Source organism: Apodemus sylvaticus, chromosome 13, assembly GCF_947179515.1.
Source record: "Apodemus sylvaticus chromosome 13, mApoSyl1.1, whole genome shotgun sequence".
Taxonomy (NCBI): domain Eukaryota; kingdom Metazoa; phylum Chordata; class Mammalia; order Rodentia; family Muridae; genus Apodemus; species Apodemus sylvaticus.
In genome coordinates, this window is record NC_067484.1 from 14,111,826 (window position 1) to 14,130,295 (window position 18,470).

Here is an 18,470-nt window from a genome sequence, read left to right on the forward strand (position 1 = left end):
TTCAGTCTAGTGGGGTGTGTCATCTACATTTAAGGTGAATTTTCCCTCTTCAAGTAACTTAGTCTAGAAATGTCCTCATAGAAGTGTCCATAGGCTTGTCTGCTGGGTGACTGTAGAGAAAGCTAACAATTGGCATTGGCCTTATCTTACTAACAGCCTCTGCAACCATTGCCCTTCTCTCCAGGTTTGTCTGCTCTGTTTACTTTATGTGAGTGGAGTCAAACATCTTGGGGTCTTTTGTGAATGGCCGTCTTTTCTTGGATGGGTTTCCAGGGTGCACCCGTGTTACATACCATGTATCTACTTCATCCTTTTTATTGCTGAAAAGTATTTCTTTGTGGGCTAGGTCACAATATTACTCGTTTGCATGAACACGCCTTAGTCCATCTCCATAGGCAGAAGCTGATGAGCACTGGGCAGTTCCCACTCTCCAGCTGCTGTGACTAGGACCTTCTGCCTGGCTTCAAGTGGGCCTGCATTTCCTTTCTCTTTGATTGTGGGTCCTATGGTGGATGGTGCTGTCCAAAGTGATTGTGTCATGAAAGGTTTTTCTTTTAATTACTTATCTTATTTAATGTGTGTGTGTGTGTGTGTGTGTGTGTGTGTGTGTGTTAGGCTTGTATGTAGCATTCATATGGATGTCAGAGAACAACTTTTAAGAGTCAGTTATCTCCTTTTACTTTGTGGGTCAAACTTAGTCTGTTAGACTTGGTAGCAGATGCTATTACCCACTGAGCCACATTACCAACCCCTAAAGGTCTTTTAAAAAGGTGGCATGGTTTGATAATGTGAAAACATCTAAAACAGTAATTATCTTTTGCCAGGGTCAGCAGTTCCCAACATTGCTCACGGATCCCTCTCTCTCAGGCCAAGGTGGAGCAGGCTCACCACAAGTCATACTAGTGAGCCACACCCCACAGTCCTCCTCTGCTGCTGGGGAAGAAATCGCTTACCAGGTATGGCGACTGCATAACTCACACTCAGCACCGGGATAGTGCAAGAGGGCCATGTGGGCTCTAGTGAATGAGGGCAGCCTCGGAAGTGTAGTCTCTGACAGGCTCAGAGCACACGTACTGAACTCTGGGGGTCTTTGGGGGGGTCTGCAAATGGTGGCTCCCACCCAGATTTCAGTTCACCCAGATTTCAGTCAGTGATAGGTGTGGCCACCAATCACCATTGGCTGATATTCTTTCAAATTGGTGTTTGCTCTCTGCTCAGTCTTTTTTTGTTTTTTGTTTTGTTTTGTTTTGGATTTGGTTTTTTTCGAGACAGGGTTTCTCTGTATAGCCCTGGCTGTCCTGGAACTCACTTTGTAGACCAGGCTGGCCTCGAACTCAGAAATCTGCCTGCCTCTGCCTCCCAGAGTGCTGGGATTACAGGCGTGCGCCACCACCACCCGGCTCTCTGCTCAGTCTTACAGCTTTTTACTAGTACTTACTAGTTTTTTTGTTACATTGTCTTGAAGCATCTATTGCTTCTTTTATCTCTGCCTGTGTTTTTGCCTGCGTGCATGCATATGTGTGTAGATATGTATATATATGTATATATATATGTATATGATATAAAACCTTTTTCTTTTTCAAAGACTTGTTTGTTTGCTTGCTTGTTTATTATATCTAAGTATACTGTAGCTGCCTTTCAGACACTCCAGACGAGGGCAGCAGATCTCGTTATGGATGGTTGTGAGCCACCATGTGGTTGCTGGGATTTGAACTCAGACCTTCGGAAGAGCAGTCAGTGCTCTTAACCTCTGAGTCATCTCTCCAGCCCCTATAGCCTTTTTCTTATTTGTTTGGATTTTTTGTTTTGTTTTGTTTCCCCCTTTTTGGTTTTCCAAGACAGGGTTTCTCTGTGGACCCTTGGTTATCCTGAAACTCATTCTGTATGTAGACCAGGCTTTCTGGAACTCACAGAGATCCACCTGCCTCTGCCTTCTGAGTGCTGGAATTAAAGGTGTACACCACCACGACCTGGATGATTGGTCTTTTTCTTTCTTTTTTTTTTAATTGAATATATTCTTCATTTACATTTCAAATGTTATACCCTTTCCCGGTTTCCCTCCTCCCAGAAAACCCCCAACTCACCCTCCCACCCCCTGCTTCCCCTCTGCCCAACCCACTCCCACCTACCTCCCCTTGATTTCCCCACGCTGGGGCTTCTATCGAACCTTCATATGACCAATGACCTCCCTTCCCACTGATGCCCGACAAGGCATTCCTTCGCAACAGTGTTGCCGGAACCATGTGTACCTCTTGGTTGATGGCTTAGTCTCTGGGGGTCTTTTTCTTAAAGAGCATGTGTTAGGAACCAGAATTGTAGTAAATGATTGTCTGAACATAGACAAGTGTATAAACATTTTCTAATACTTTAAAATGAGTCAGAACTAAAAAATAGCTCATTGTTGACCTCTGACTTTGGGGGGCTTTAAACTTTGTTTGAATCTTGCTAGGAAATGAGACTAGTTTACTATTTGTCCAGTAGGACAAGGACTTAAGATTTTTTCATAAAGAGAATAAATGTCAGCAACACCAAGGAGTTCCCTGCTTTTGTTTCAGTGAGCAGAGCTTATAGCTGCATCTCTGTGTGTAACTATGATTAATTTATGTCAAACTTCAGTACTCAGCACAGAGGCTCACAGGACAGAGGGAGATGGTGTAATCATGTTGATTTCTGTCTTGTTGCCTCGGTGGAGGGGTACAGAGTAGATGCAGCAGAAGGAAGGAGCAGGGAAGAACTCAGGGCTAGCACTCAGGTTTGCCTGTGCATCTCAGTGCAGTGGGTGTCTAGGCAGTACTGGCTGTCCCAGCAGCGGTCTGACAATACATGCTGGAGTCAGGTAAGGAGCGATGAAATAGCCCTGTCCATCCCTTTTAGTGGCTGGCTGTGTTCACCCCTGTGTCAACTGGATGGAGGGAGCCCAGGGCCCCAGGTTAACAAATGACAGTTAGCAGGCTACCTGGCATGGGTGAGGATGTCACTATCAGAGTGCACTCTACCTGATCTCCCAGGGCTTAGAGATCCTGCCCCAGGAGTCCTTTCTTTAGGGTATACTGTGGGGTTTCAGCACCCATCCTTAGCTGCTCACCATGCACCTGGATACTAGCTGCCTGAATACTAGTGACAGCCCTGACCCCTTGGTTATCGCTTCAGTGTCCAGTCTCTGTCTGACTTGTCTAGTTCCTAGTTTCTTAGCTCCTAATCCGGCACCAATCTCAAGGCACCCATTACCACTTCTTGTTTTATGCGACTAGTAAACTGCTGTCCTTTGATCTTTGACTTTCTCTGCATTCAGTTTTATATAGCTCCAGTGCCACAGAAATCCCTATATTAAAGTTAATTTGAAGTTTCTCTACTCCATTTGAATAGCAAGTACTAATGAAGTGATCTAAATACCAAAAACTTGATCTAGCTTGCGATTCTTCTTTTTTGAGAATTTAAAATATTAAATGCAAAAATGGAGGAGGGTAATAAATTTGTACAAGCAAGCAGTTTTGAGCCATTTTTCTTAGGTGTTCTCATAAGTTTCTCTATGAGTAGGTCCTAGGAGCAGCGTGTGTAAGGAGCCTCAGTCCAGGTTCTAGCAGGGCACAAGTGAGCAGTGGCTGTTACCGATTGGCAGGGAGGGTCTTGCTGTCCTCTGGTCAAATCCTTGAGCAAAAAGCTTATCTTTTCTTTCTCTGTTTCTTCATGGTTCATTTGGAGAGAAATCCATACTGGAACAACATATATACGCTCTGTATAAATCTGTCTGTCTGTCTATCCTATAAGCCACATGTGGCCTCCTTCCCAACCTTCCTGCCTTGACAAGATGCCAGTAGCTCACTTCTATCATCATCTCTGCCCAAGGGTGAGAAAGCCTGGCATGGTGCCGACTTCATAGGCCAGTTTAGGCTCAGCTTGTGGGGTCCTGCACTGCAGCTACGGGCATTTCTTCTTTTGTTCATATCGCTTTCTGTGGAGAAAAAGCAAGTACTTGTTGCTGTTCTGAAGTTGACTCTTCTCCAGACCCTGGGTGGGAGGGCAGCCTTGAAGGATGCAAACACACCAGTAAGAGCCAGAACTACCCATGAGCTCGCCGGAGCCTTCAGTAACAAGACACTGTGCTGGTTATGGACAGCAGCTTTTGCCTCCCCTGTGCTGAGTCAGCTGGCTCCACTGGAAGCTGTTTCCTCAGAGGTTAGGTTATTCGAAGGAGAGAGTGAAGCAGGCCAGATGCCAACATCTCCCGAGCCAGCTTCTTCAGGGGGAGTTTCTCTAGTCGGTCTTCATTGCATTCCTTTTCTTTCTTTTAAAGACTCAGTTTATGTTTATCTGAGTGTTGCCTTCACATGTCTGTTTCCTGTGTGTGCCTGCAGAATCAAGAAGAGGGCATGAGACCCTCTGGAGCTGGAATTACAGACCATTGTTAGCTACCATGTAGGTGCCGGCAACTAAACCTAGGTTCTTTGCGAGAACATTGGGTGCTCTTAATTGCTTGGCCACCTTTCCAGCCCTGCATATCATTTTCTCTATCACCATAGTCTTTTATCTACCTCTGCAGAACAACACTGATATCATTTATTCCAGGGTTTTCAAACTCTTTTCATTTGACATGTGGGGTATTTTATCTTGTTCTTTACAATGTTGCAATTCATTCCTGTATATTCTGGTATTCTGAAAAAGTATTAAACAAACTAGTAATAAAAATGTTGACAAGTCATGTACGTATTTCTTATAATTGCTCCATTAGATCATTACTTACCTCTAAACTGAAGTCCATGTTTTTTGTGGGATCCACAGTTCATCTTCTCTGCTTTGCTGTTTTTGTAAGTTCTGATGGCATCCTACAAAATTGACTTGGAAACCTACTCATTAGTTGGGATCTACGGTTTAGAGAAAATAATTTAGTTCGAGCAAAACTAATTAAACACCATTAATTGCTATTGAGGTTTTTAGCATAGTATATGTGTATGTCCTGTGTGTGTGCCTTATGCATGCATGTGTGTGTGTGAGAGCAGCAGCACATGGAATATGTGTGTCCGTGTTAGGCGGCATAGCACTCGCCTTGCTAATGTGGCAGCCTGAAGCCCACACTCCTGTCATAATCTAATGCTCCTGACTCTGCAGGTGACGGATGTCTCTGCCCAGCTGACCCCTAACAGCCAGCCTGAGAAGGAAGGCCTTTCCCACCAGTGCCTGGACTGCGACCGTGCCTTCTCCTCAGCCGCTGTGCTCATGCACCACAGCAAGGAGGTGCATGGGAAGGAGCGTATTCACGGCTGCCGGGTCTGCAGGAAGGCCTTCAAGCGTGCCACACACCTCAAGGTACATCCTGGGGACAGGGAACAGCCATAGTTGTGAGTCCACAATGCTTCTAAACAAAGTAAAAACTGAGTGACGCATATCTCCTGTGTTTCCCGAAATGGTGATGTAAATGTCTATACCAAGTTGTAGCCATTGGCTTGTTGGCTGTATGTGTATATATTGCCCATCATGTGCAATTCAACATCAGTTTCTAATGTAAAATGATGCCAGACTATCATGTCTCCCTTATCACATGGACAGAAGTGTGACAAACTCTCAGCATGTTTGAGGCTGTGGGAAAGGAAAGTTAAATGATGGCTGGTATCCACAGTATGACGGGACATTTTCCGAGGAAGTCCGGGATGACTAATCCATGTTTACCTTGGAGCAGCCTGGCAGGGACCCCCTTTGGCCACGCAGGGTGAACATAGAGGATACCTAGGGCTCTGCAGAGAGGTGGGGGATAGAGGATGGCGTCCTTAGGGGAGAGCCTTGCATATATGCACAAGGGAGGCAGAACCCTGGGAAGCAATTTCAAGCTAGAGTTCCCCACCTTGTTTGGGGGTTGGGGTGGAGGATAAAGTTTAATTATACAGTCCTGGCTAACCGGGAAGTCTCTGTAGACCAGACTGGCTTTGAAATCACAGAGAATCAAGGGCCACCACCACCCCAGTTTCTGTTCTGTCTGCCTGGCCAAAGAGAAGAAGTTCGTCTGTCCCCTACTTACTCTAGTGTTTCATTTACTCGGCATATATGCAGGCGCTTCAGCAGAGAAAAGGCACACTGGCGCTGTGGTGACAAATCAGAGCCACTCAGTTTCAGTGTAGCAAAGTCTGCCTGCTCTGATGAAAGGACACAGCTTGTCACTGCTCTTAGAACCATCAGCTCCAAATAGCTCTCTGACACTGTGCACTGCTAACGCTATCACAGCAGCTGACTGGAAATGGCCTGTACAGTTACAACATGCTCCTTCCCAAATCCTGGATTGTCCCATATAAGGGGTCCCCTGGAGGCATGGTGTTCACACAACTATACTTAACATGTCCCTCAAGTGAAGTAGGGAACTGTCAGTGTCAGGTGTTAGCAGTGCACACAGCACAGTGTTGCAGTTACTGCTGAAGGCTCTGCAGCCTGTCCTAAACTTTCTGACCTTCAGCATCTAGGCTAACAATAATTTTCTTACTTCCCATTTGTTCTTTGAGCCACCTCATAGGCTCTCTGGGTACAGTAGTGTTCTTCATGAATCTGAGACGTAGACGTGAACAGTACCAGTGTTTACTTCTGTCTCAATCTGTTTTAAGGCTTAGGGTAACATAAAGACTCCATTGGATAATTGTGTGATAACGTTGAAACTAGTCTCAGTGCCAGCCTTCAGAGGACACAGCACAGTAGCAGGCTTATTTCTGAGGAAGCCAGATCACACAGATGTAGAAACACTGACAGGCCGAATCACACCACCCAACGTGCAGTTATGGGATACTGTCAGCAGATGGGAATGCATCTTGTAATTATGGAATTATTAACAGTGGAGTTGCGTCATTGGTAGAACTACAGCATCACAGGTATTCTGGGAGATCTGCCAAAACAGTTTCCTCCATCTTGGACTTTTAGGCCAGTATAGCATTTGTGAGCTAGCTGTGGGCCTTGACTTCCAGGTGGACTTAGAAATGTGGGGACAGAGAAGCTTCATCAGGCTCCTCACTGGCGTGTGCTGCATGAGGGTAACAGTTTCCCTGAGCTGTCACTGTAGCGTGAGGAGGGAGATAGTGTCACTTGTGTGGATGAGGAGCTGCCGAGGCCTTGATTTCTTACCTTCCTGACACTGTGACTGACTCCAGGTCCTGAAATCCCAGTCAGAAGGTCACCAGTGAGGTTGTCCTTGAAGGAGATTCCTTGTCGAGTTCTGTGTCAGAGCTCTCTCCTCTGACAGGCCCTAATGTTTGCTGTTTCTGTGTGTCCTGCCAGGAGCACATGCTGACACACCAGGCCGGGCCCTCGCTCAGCTCTCAGAAGCCCAGAGTATTCAAGTGTGACACCTGCGAAAAGGCATTTGCCAAACCAAGCCAGCTGGAGCGACACAGCCGCATTCACACAGGTAGGGGGAGGTGTGTTAGTGTGCTGGGGAGGAGGCTGTTGGTGAGGCATATAGCTATCTGTGTGGTGTGTGACAAGCAGGATCCTTGGGTTCCACTTTGTCTCGTTTTTGGTCAACTTATCATGTTGACTAGCTTTCCCAATTGAGATTTGTAAGTTGTCATTGTGAGCTTTGGCAATGAAGTGTGTCTGTGCTGTGGACTTCTTCCTTCCTGTGGATTAGGAGATGGAGGGCACCTCTCCAGCCCTCCAGGCCATGGTGGTGCTCTGCCTGATGACTGCACACTAACTAGTGTGTTTACTGTCTGTCTGCCAAGCCTCTTCTCACAGAGAGAAACAATCACAGGAATTTTCTTACTAGGAAGGCAGAGGCTGGAGGATATTGTGGCTCACTGCCAGGCAGTTTAGGCCCCTTGTCACATTCCAGGCAGTAAGAGACTTTGCATTAAAAAGCAAAGAAGCTGAACATGATGGCCCACAACCTTATCCAGCACTGGGCAGGCAGAGGCTGGTGGATTCTAGTAAGTTTGAGGCCAGCCTTGTCTATATACCAAGATTCAGGCCAGCAGGTCTCAAAAAATTAAAAAACAAAACAAAACAAAACAAAAAAAGACAAGAGAATGGAAAACAAACAAACCAACCACCTAGACAGTGTAAGGAATGACACCAGAGTGTAATGTCACTTCCGCCCTCTCAATGCTGTGTATCCTCTCACATACAGATACACAGATGCTCAGGTATACTTGTATAACAGACAGTGCTTCCATTTGATCTTTGAAAATTGGTTGTTGCTTCTGAGTTTTTCATTGTTTCCTCTAGTAGGTCACTATGACAACAGTACTGTCCCCTTTAGAGCTCTATGGATGATGGATATTGAACTTTGAACAACATTTTAAAGATCTTTGCCAGGAAAACATTGGACATGATTGTAGTTGCCTCCTGCCCTCTGATCTGCATTGATGATGTGTTATACCGTGTTGTCTTCTTGGGATGGAGATCCTGCCTGACTGACATGATGTCAGCCCTTAGCACACATCTTGGAAAGGATGTCTGCAGCTGAGCAGTGAGGCCGTCCCTCCTGCCCTGCTGTCTGACTGCGCAGTCACACGAGGGTTGCATGCTGGGACTGCTCTCCTGTAGCTGTTCTTACCTCTGAGGTGAGAACACTCCTTAACTGACGTTAGCTGAGATCTTACAGCGTGCAGGATTGGGCAAGTTTGCTGTACTCTGTTCCATGGCAGAAGCTGCAGCATCCACTGGGTCCCTGGTCACCTCCAGCTCTCAGGACCGTCGGTGCAGCCGAGCTGCTCTGCTCTGTGCCTTGCTTAGTCTTTCTTAGAGGGCAGAGTCAGCCACCATTCCTTTGCTTGGGCATTCTGGAGAAAAGCCTGTTTCTGACTTTTCTGGAAAGTTGGCATAGCCTACCTTCCACACATGTGAATTACTCCCCGGCAGATAAGCGCTCTGAGAAGCTGTACAGTTAGCCAGAGCCACCTGTCATCTCCTCCTCCCCAGAGGCTGCTAAGAAACAGGCCAAAGTCCCTGCAGTCAGGTGGGGAGTTCATCTACAGCGCGGGGTCACTGAAGAGAAGGAATAGGACCAGCTCCATATGAGTCGGAGCAGTAATATGGGACCCTGCTGTTCCCTTTGTGGGGAAGGACCCTGATAGTACAGCAAGAGGCTGCCAGGCCGAGCACATGGCAACAACTTTCAAGCAAAAGGGAGAAGCCACATCTCACCCAAATGGTTCAGTGATTGGAGGCAGGGCTTACTACCATAGCTTACTGAGGGAGACTGGGGTCTGGGGGGAAGCTTCCCACAGGTGTCAGGCTTGGCAACTCTCTCAGGTGCTACAGTCACCTGAACGTAATTGAGTGGCATTTTAAATATTATAGAAAACCATACTTTAAATAGATTTGATATTCTCATGTTCAAATGTCTTTTCTTTGTATCACATAAAATGTATTAAAACATTGTGTTTAAATAATGTGTGTTGTATTTTTGGATGTTTCCTTGAATCTGGGGACCTCGAGTCAGGTTCTTTTTTGTCTCAGCATGGCGTGTTTGCCAGCCATGCTCTCTGGCCCCTTTGTGCTCTTTCTGAGCATTGGACTATCTGCAGTGAGTGTCACTGTGCTCTGCTGACATGTGTGCTCTTGAGAAAGACACTGACTGTGGCTCACACTTTGTACAGGGGAGCGGCCGTTCCGCTGCACTCTGTGTGAGAAGGCCTTCAACCAGAAGAGCGCGCTGCAGGTGCACCTGAAGAAGCACACCGGGGAGCGGCCCTACCGCTGTGCCTACTGCGTCATGGGCTTCACCCAGAAGAGCAACATGAAGCTGCACATGAAGCGAGCACACAGCTTCGTGGGTGAGAGGCCTGTCCTGTCCCTAAGAAGTCAGCCACTGTTAGACGGCTAGCTCACTAGGGGTTGTCCAAGTCCTCCTTTAGCGCATCTTACCGTGGCCATGCATAGCTCCTGTAAGGACTGCACTTTATAGAAGAGGCCAGACAAGAGTTGATGTCCGTGCTGTGCCTCCTCTCCCTGGTCCCTGTTTGTTTCCTCCCTTACCCCTTCTCCCTTTTCCTCTCCTCCTTTCTCTCTCCTTTCTGCTGAGACAGAGCTGAAGTGTATAGCGCAGGCTGGCCTCCAACTCTGTCTTCCTTCCTTAGGCTCCTGGGTCCTGGGGTTTCAGTTTTTACCAGCATAGCCGGCTTCAGGCAGTGCTTCTCTAGCATGTGCCTGGCCCCAGGAGCGTCATGGCTGACTGTTTTCAGTCTCTCTGGGGCCTCTCAGTAGTATGCAGGCCAAAGGCCACCTTAGTGTCAGGAGGCAGCATCAGCTGGGAGTCTGCACAGACTAGGTTGGACACCATTGCCTCCATTCTGTCTACTTAGTCCAGGCCACACAAACCCTGCCTTCCCTGTGGCCTGCAAGCAATGGCCCCTCATAGTAACATAGCAGTAGCATTTTATTAAACAGAGTTCATCACCTAGGCTGGGTTGCAATGGCGACAGGAGCTATACAAGGTAGGGTGTGTGATAATAAACCCCAAGGCAAGCCCTGGGCTGGGCAGTGAGTTTTAGGGCTGTGTATTGTAGGTTCGTTTTGCCTTAAGATGATAGTCTTGGTTAGTGAAGGTAGCCATCTTCATGTGGTCACTGCAGTTGTGTGCAGACATTTCTGGGGCACCCAAGGGTAGAACTCTGAGCTGTGGAAGGAGGACTGCTCATGTTGTTAGAGGTGTCTGCGGAGCGAGTATTGTCATTAGTTGCTTGTCACTGGCTGTGTGTTGGCATAGCCCTCAGGGTGCGAGTGTGCACACCACACGGCTGTGGGCTACAGACACTCACCCAGGCTACAGCACTTGCTTCCTGTATGCATGAGGCCCAGGGTTCCAGGCCTGGCATCTCAAGGTGAAGATGCTTTAGTTCGCTGAGCATATTTTATTTCACTGAGGTGGAAAACAGATTAAGCCAGAGATTTCTTTTCTCTGTTCCCATATACTCTTGTTTAAATGTACATGCTGGCCTGCTTCTGAGATCTGAGGCCTTCTTTCTCTTTGTTTCTGCAGGGACCTTGCAGGCAGCCACTATGGTCCAGGAACAGGATGGGGAAGAGCTAAGGACCCTCCACTTGGAGGAAGTGGTGCAGGAGGCGGCGGGTGAATGGCAGACCCTGACCAATGTGTTCTGATGCTTTGGGAAGAGGCCAGAGCATCCTCTGTGGAGCCCCACGGGGGACTAGATTATGCAGGGGCTCTGTTCTGAAACATCCTCCGTTGAGTTCCACAGGGGACTCGAGCATGCATGGGCTCTGTTCTGAGACTTCAGGTGGTAAAGATCTACCACGATAATTTTTTAGCTAAAATTATTTGAAGAATCATTGTCATTCAGAGACTCACGGGAAAGCAACTGGGAAACATACAAATGCAAAATGCAGTGTTGTCATTATCTACAAACCACAGAACCTGGCACTACCATGGTCACATACCTTCTCATGGCCAGTGTATGTCCTTAGCAGATGAATGGGATGTGACTATGATTGCGGTGAGATTTGTGTTAGCAAAAGATACGCATGGTAGTGCGTGAAGTTCAGAAGCAGTGCCGTCACACACTTCCACTTTTTACTCTGCATTTTGCTAAGTAGTGACAGTTGGCTCTTTTTAGCCCACTCTTAAGCTAACGTAACTGATGCCTTGAGAGATGGCTGGGCCAGCTCTCTCCACCACAGAACCTGATCCCTAGTTAGAAGAACACAGGACCTGCCTGCCACAGCAGGGCCATGGAGGGAGGACCTGACCTGCAGGTGGACCAGCTGCGCACATAGACGCATCTGTGCGGTCATGCAGAAGCACAAGCCATACCCTGTGAGCAGGAAGTGACAGAATTGTCTAAAGGACAGTAGCTGTTTCTGTCCACTCAGTAAATGTATCCCTGCGACTGTCATCCTCATGCACATGGAGGTGTGTTCACTTTAGGGGATGGTTCCGTGTCATCAAACAGTGCCACACGCGACACGACACAGACACATCCCAAACCAGATCCTCCTGCGCTGAGCAGTGTGCGCTCCAGCATTCCAAAGACAGACGGTTCCCACTTCATATCAGTTCCCTTGAAGCTATTTATATGTTCTATATGTAAATACCTGTGTACATAGACAGACACGTGGGCCTCCGTGTGGCTGAGGAGTATGTGTTGTAAATAGAAGCAGGAGTCCTCCTCACAGAGCGCATCTGCGGCCACTCCTTGGTGCACCTCAGCCCCGTGTGCTGGTCACTGTTAAGAAATGGATATCTTTTTCACTGTAACATAAAGCTGGGCTCTATTTTTTTTCTGAAAAAAAATACTTGCCTTTATTTTCTCTCATTGCCTCCTTGGTTTCAGAAGAGAGCAGTTTTATTATAAATATTATGCGGACTTGCTCACTAGAGTTTTGAGGAGAGACATTTCACTGTTATTTTGAAAGGGCATCTTTTGATTTTGTTCACTTTTGTCATCTGTATATAAGTAATATTGACAGTGACATAAAAACTTTTGTTATGTGAAAATATTTAAGTCAGAGAACTGTTAAATATTATTACTTTTTTCCAAACTGATTTGTGTATTGTATATTTTTTTAAGAAAAAAAAAGCCTTACTTGACTTCTTGTGATACTGGACTTAGAAACCCAAGGCCCCTCAATGTCAGTGTGCCCACTGGCTGTGGTAGTGTTTTTGGAAGAATTGTAATTGTGCGAGAGTTTTAACGTCTCTGCAATTCATGCACTTTTTCTTTTTTAATTTTGTATTGAAATATTTTAGAAATATTAATTAATTTTAGTGGACAGGTATCCCCCAAATTGAAATTATTGGATTTAAATTTTTTTGTGCTATCTGGGTTATTTATTTTCCTTTCAGCATTAAGTGTCATCTCAGGTCATCTGAAAAGAGGTCGGCTACTTCCTGGTTGCGAACTGAATGCAGGGTGCTGGCTGTGGCAGTCAGTTACCCATGTGAGGAAGACCTGGCCAGGGGAATCTGAAGCCTGCTTCTATTTTGGTTAAAGAAGAGAATATCTACCAGTAACCCATTTTGTGTCTTTTCTCGATTTATTAGCAAACAGCTATGACGTGTGTGTATTTTGATTTACTTCCTTACCATCAAATGCTGCTTTCCCAACATTCCTTGAGAAGACACGGTTTTGAGAAGATAACTCACTTGAATATTGTGGTTTACAGGTTGATCTCTGTATTCTAATGTTTGAAATGCTGTTTTAGGAAAGTGGTTTCTAGCCTCATGTGTAACCAGGGTTTTGAGGATAGAGAACTGTATTTTTAGAACTCTATATAACATAAACTGTTTTGAAATAACTAAATGCAAATGACATTAGGAAACATGGTGTATGTGTGTTTTTTGTTTGTTTGTTTGTTTGATTTTAATCATGTTTCAGATAGACTAGTTGGGTGGGGAATAAATTTCAATTCAGGTATTTTTAGCAGAAAACAAAACCTGTAATGATATTTCTTTTCCCTGTGTGAGGTCCAGAGAATGCATATCCCCTTGGGCTCTCCCAGAAGCACATTGAGCTGACAGTTGGACTGGCCCTTGACAGCCAATCCTGTGCCTGGCATAGTCTCTTTGGTGTCACTTCTCCTACAGCTCTGTGGAGCCACTTGGTCCATGGAGGAGGCTCCTGGCTGGAAGAAGAGCAGCTAGGCATGTTCCTGAGGCAGGCTGCAGCTGGTCTGAAGATGAGTCCTGCTCAGGAGATGGAGGGAGAGGAGAGTCTGGCATGGACAGACCCTGCCGAAGGCCATAGATAAAGGTGGGCAGGTGATGGGAACAGATGCTCCTCACACCCTGCAGGGTCTCCTGCCACCCTTGTCAGTGTTGGAGGTGCTCACATAGAGCAGCAGGCCTTAAGAGGTTAAAGAGACTCCTCAGAAGTTGCTTCCATAGTGAGGTGCCAATATGGTGGGCAGTGTGCACCAGAAAATTGTATGCTCTGCACACCATTTGTAAGGATCTCTGAGTTCAGTTCCTCTGAGTTCTCACAAGGACCAGCGAGTTTAGCACATCTGTGTAGTCCAGATTTTCAAGAACAGCTTTTGGTTCTGTGAGCTATCTTCTGAGAAGTGTATTCACACACTAAGACTCATGTTCCAACCTAAATGGCTTCACACAAATGTATGTATGTAGTGTTTTGTACGGGAGTTATGTATCTGTAGGCCTACTCCTGGGTTTTTTGCCCAGGGATATCTCATGCTTCCTTGCGTAAGGGGTTTATCTCAAGCTGGTTTCAAAGCCCCTTCCCCGCCCCGGCCTTCCATTGAGAGTGACCCCAGAGCCTGGCGCTGCTGTGCTGACTCGTGAGCTATGCACAGGGTGAGGGTGACCCATGGCCCCTACTTTTTCTGCATTTGGTTTATACTCGTGGGATGTGGGTAAAATCATCTAGAGTGAAGTCTTAAGTGGACTGCAACACTTGTGTGCTCACAAACACTTGTAACCCCAACATTTGGGAAATGGAAGCACTCGACTTCTACTCCATAGCATGCTCCAGGCTAGCCTGGGCTACCTGACACCCTGTCTCAAAGGACAAAACCAAACCAAAAGCCAAGTAAAATAAAATTTCAAAATAGCTACCCACAATAGCCTGATTTAGTCTCACCCTGTTTTTGTTTTTAAGCCTTATTCTAGTGAAATAACTTGAAATCTGGTTGCATCCTCCTTGCTGTCTAAAAATTACAGCTGCATAATTCATGGGAATTATGGCAGTGCGATGACCGGTCACTGCTGCCTCTCACCGGCCTCTTCCCAGCATGCTCACCATTAGGTGAACATATATTCCATTTCACACTTTACCTGCACAGGCACTGTGGTCATTCTTTCTATGGACTAAAAGGTCTGGACCTGTTAGTGTGTCAGGAGCAATAGGCAGTAATCAAAAACCGTGCTATTTCAATCTTTTCTATGTGTAATACTTACGGCATGAAGACTTTTGTATTGAATCAAGATTTGTATATTTGACAGGTTCCAAAATGCCATAGTGATTGTTCTTCAGCACCACTAAGAAAATTCAAAGTTAATTTTTTAATTTACAGAAAAGTTCTCTTTTTATCTTCAGAATTGTCTCATGGTCTATTTATACATTGGATGATATTTATTTAATCCAGTTTTGTATTAGAAATTGATAGTTATGCCAAAAGCCACTGTGCTGGCTTTCAAAAACAATAAAAAATAGTTTTTGTATTATTTTACAACTCCTGTATATTTACTTCATGCGGCCTGGAGTGAGTGGTAGCCATGTGCCCAGCCTGTAGCAGGGCCTGCAGCTGATCAGCCTTCCCTGTGGGGCACTCTGGTCCTCTGCCGTGGACATGCTGGTGTGATGAACGTGATGAATGTGCTCTGCGGGGCGTGGGCCCCTCCCCAGAGGAGCCGTGAGTGCCCCTCTACTCATGGCCGGGCTTGACTCTGCCATTTTTCCTGGTTGCATGGAACCTATTGTTCCTGCTCCCGCTTTAGTAAAACATGAACTGAGAGTGCCTTTTGGGGCCTACCATACGTCTGGTTGGGGTCAGGCAGAGCAGCTGAGGGGACAGATGACGGTGGGTGGGAGGGATGGAGAAGCAGCTCACACCCTACGTGCTATTTCTTGTCACTTTAGAAAATGCAAGAAACTCTCTGCATTTGCTGGGGTGCTGGTCTTTTAACAGGTCTACCATGTGGAGCTGTTTCAAGTGCCTTTGTATGTTCTAAGGTGACCTGAAGGCTGCTTGTCTTGAGGCCTGCCGTAGAGTGGTATAAAAGCTTCATCTATAGGCTAGGCTGCTCAGGTTATGTCCTGCCCAGACCTGTCTGTGTTCAGGTAAAGGGCCTTGAGATTTGGGAGACTCTACAGGTGCTCCGTGGCTACCAGTCCAGGGAGAAAAGCGCTGCTTGGCCTGGTTCCTTCTCCAGGTTGGGTGGGTTGGGCCGTGGAGGTCAGAGGCAGCCTGAAAGGCCGGATTCCTGACTGTGATGATAGAACTAGGGATCAAGTAGGGCTCCGTGACCAGGCTGCTCCCGGCGGCTTCCCTGGCTCACTCTTGTCCTCTAGGAATTGTGGTGATGGTGCAGATGCTCAGACTGCTCCTTGTCTCTTGGCTTTCTTGAGCTGGGGGGGCTAAAGCTACAGCTGCTGCAGGGACATTGTCAGAATGTAGCAGGTGCCCTGGGGCTTGGGGACATCTCTGACTCAATCCACAATGAATTTTTACACAAAAACTGATGACTGGCTTCCTCCACACCATCTAGTCTAGAGACTTAAGTTACCAAATGTTCCCCAGGAGAGGCTCCGGCATGCAGGGCCTGGCAAGGTCATTCTGCATCAGAATGTGTTTATGTGTATGTGGGTATATGGGTTTATGTGTGATATGTGTGTGTTTGTGTATGTGTGTGCATTTGCATGTGTATGTGTGCTTATGTGTATGTGCATGTGTGTGTATATGTCTGCATGTGTGTATGGTATATGTGTGGTATGTGTGTGTTTTTGTGTGTTACACCCTTGTTTGGTTGAGTGATAGTTGAAAGTTTCTCCAAGGAGACTGGGAGACTCATGGCCAACTCTGGTGTGAGGAGAATTGTCCAAAAGGTCAGCAAACACCTGTTAGAGGACAGTGGCAGCAGTGGCCGCTGTGCCCCTCTCCCATGGCCATTTGACATCAGAAGGTAGAGGGACCAGTGCTAAGCAAGCCAGGCCCAAGCTACACGGGGCTACAAGAGGATTCCAAAGCTCCTCGAGGCCTGGAAGTGACAGTGAGTCCCAGCAGTTTGTATGGTAGTCCACAGTGGACAGTCCAGTGCAGAAGAGGTAGGAGAGGTGCGGCCCTTGCCTGCTTCCAGGAGACCTGATGAGCATGCTAAGCCTTCTGACCTTGGCTTCTGACTTGCACCATAAACACTGGTGTAACCCATATGGCCAACAAGTATTCTTGACTGTATGTGCGCGCACGCACACACACACATACACACACACACACACACACACGACAGTATAGTATAGAATAGAGCTTATTTAGGGCATGGAAGGGAGTTAAGAGGGTAGGTAGTAGAAGCAGAGAAGGGCAGAGAGAAGGAAAGAGTAGATAAGTAGAGGCCGGCCATGACCATGTGGAGAGAGGGGGGAAGGAGGGGCAGAGAGAAGAGCCCAAGAGGGCAAGAGAAGCAAACAGTAAGAGGGAGTACGCACAAGCATCCCCTTTTATAGGAGGCCAGGCCTATCTGGCTGTTGCCAGGTAACTGGGGGGAGGAGCTTAGGCAGGCAATAGGCAAATTCCAATACCAAGATGAGGACTTGGTACTGTAGAGTCTTAAGAGTGTGGGGTTGAGGAGAATAGGAAACACTTGGGTAAAAATAACCATGCATCATTATGGCTGACCTCTGCTGTTCTCATTCATGCCTTGAAGTGGTAACTACCACTGTTACTGTGTTTATGAGACAGATGGGGGCAGCGTGGGCACCGGACAGGAGTTAAAGCCACTAAAATAATTATTACTGTCAATGGAGTTCTTAAATTTGTATATTAAATGTAGTGTGTGTGTCTCTCTCTCTGTGTGTGTGTGTGTGTGTGTATCTCTCTGTGTGAGTGTGTGTGTGTGTGTGTGTGTGTGTGTGTGTGTGCAAGTTTCACTCTTCCACCATGGAGTCCCTGGGGCCAAACCAGATTGTCCTGCAGGGCATCAGTCGCTTTTACCTGTTGTGCCATGTCCCCAACTCAGTAAGGAGTTGCTATTGTAAGCACGTCTTCTGACATTCATTTCCTTACAAAAGAGTGAAGACAGTGGGGGTGGAGTAACTTGAATTAAGGCTAATTAGTAGTTCTAGTCCCAGTTACTTTGACTAATGGGACTAGCAGTTAAATGGCCAACAGGACTATCTTTATGCTAGCACCAGTCAGAAGACTTCATGGTGATGACATGTAATGGCCCCAGCTCCTGTAGCTGTATCCTCAGCTGGGCTGTATTGAAGCAGTTCACTCCAGACTTTTGGCTATGAGAACCTAGATGAACTCCCTGCCCACAGCCCACACCACAATCAGCCCTAGCTATGCCAGAAGAGGAACACTGCCCCTGGTGGTCGAGCAGGGGAATAGCTTCATTGGTACTGAGTCATTGGTCAAAACCTCCATAGCTGTGATCAGAGCTAAGCAGAGCAGCAACCCTGGCTGGTGTTAAAGGCTAAGGAATCCTGCCTTCCTACACTCGCACAAGTCCAATATGTGTTTCTCACACATTCTTGGATGTGTGGCCTTCCACTGGGGCATGGCCAACTTGCCGGAAGCAGCACTGTCAAAGAAAACTGGCTCTCTCTTCCCGAGCAGCTACCAATTGCCCGGAACTACTAGGCTAGGGCTGGATATGTTACAAGCCGTCTTTCTTCATGTGGGGCTTCATCAGGCTTGTGCTTGTGCAGGTCTTGTGTTTATATCCATAGGTTAATGCCTTTCTCAATCCATCAGAGAAGTTTCTCTCTGCAGTTGGTAGCATCTTGGTGTGATTCTCTCTTGCTGTGATAAAACTCCATGTGGAGGCACATAGTTTTCACAACCTACTTTACTAAAGGTTC

At 46.7% G+C, this 18,470-nt stretch overlaps 1 protein-coding gene across 5 annotated transcripts in view; it reads left to right on the forward strand.

The window, feature by feature from the left end:
• Znf236 (zinc finger protein 236) overlaps positions 1-11,602 on the forward strand; it is a 95,052-nt gene extending 83,450 nt beyond the window's left edge. For all 5 annotated transcript variants that reach the window (XM_052201486.1, XM_052201487.1, XM_052201484.1 and 2 more), the window contains 5 exons: positions 825-956; positions 5,107-5,304; positions 7,249-7,378; positions 9,573-9,749; positions 10,955-11,602. In XM_052201486.1, coding sequence (XP_052057446.1) covers positions 825-956; positions 5,107-5,304; positions 7,249-7,378; positions 9,573-9,749; positions 10,955-11,076 — 759 coding nt within the window. In that variant the 3' untranslated portion in view covers positions 11,077-11,602. The remainder of the gene's footprint in view (positions 1-824; positions 957-5,106; positions 5,305-7,248; positions 7,379-9,572; positions 9,750-10,954) is intronic.
• The last annotated feature ends 6,868 nt before the right edge of the window (positions 11,603-18,470 follow it).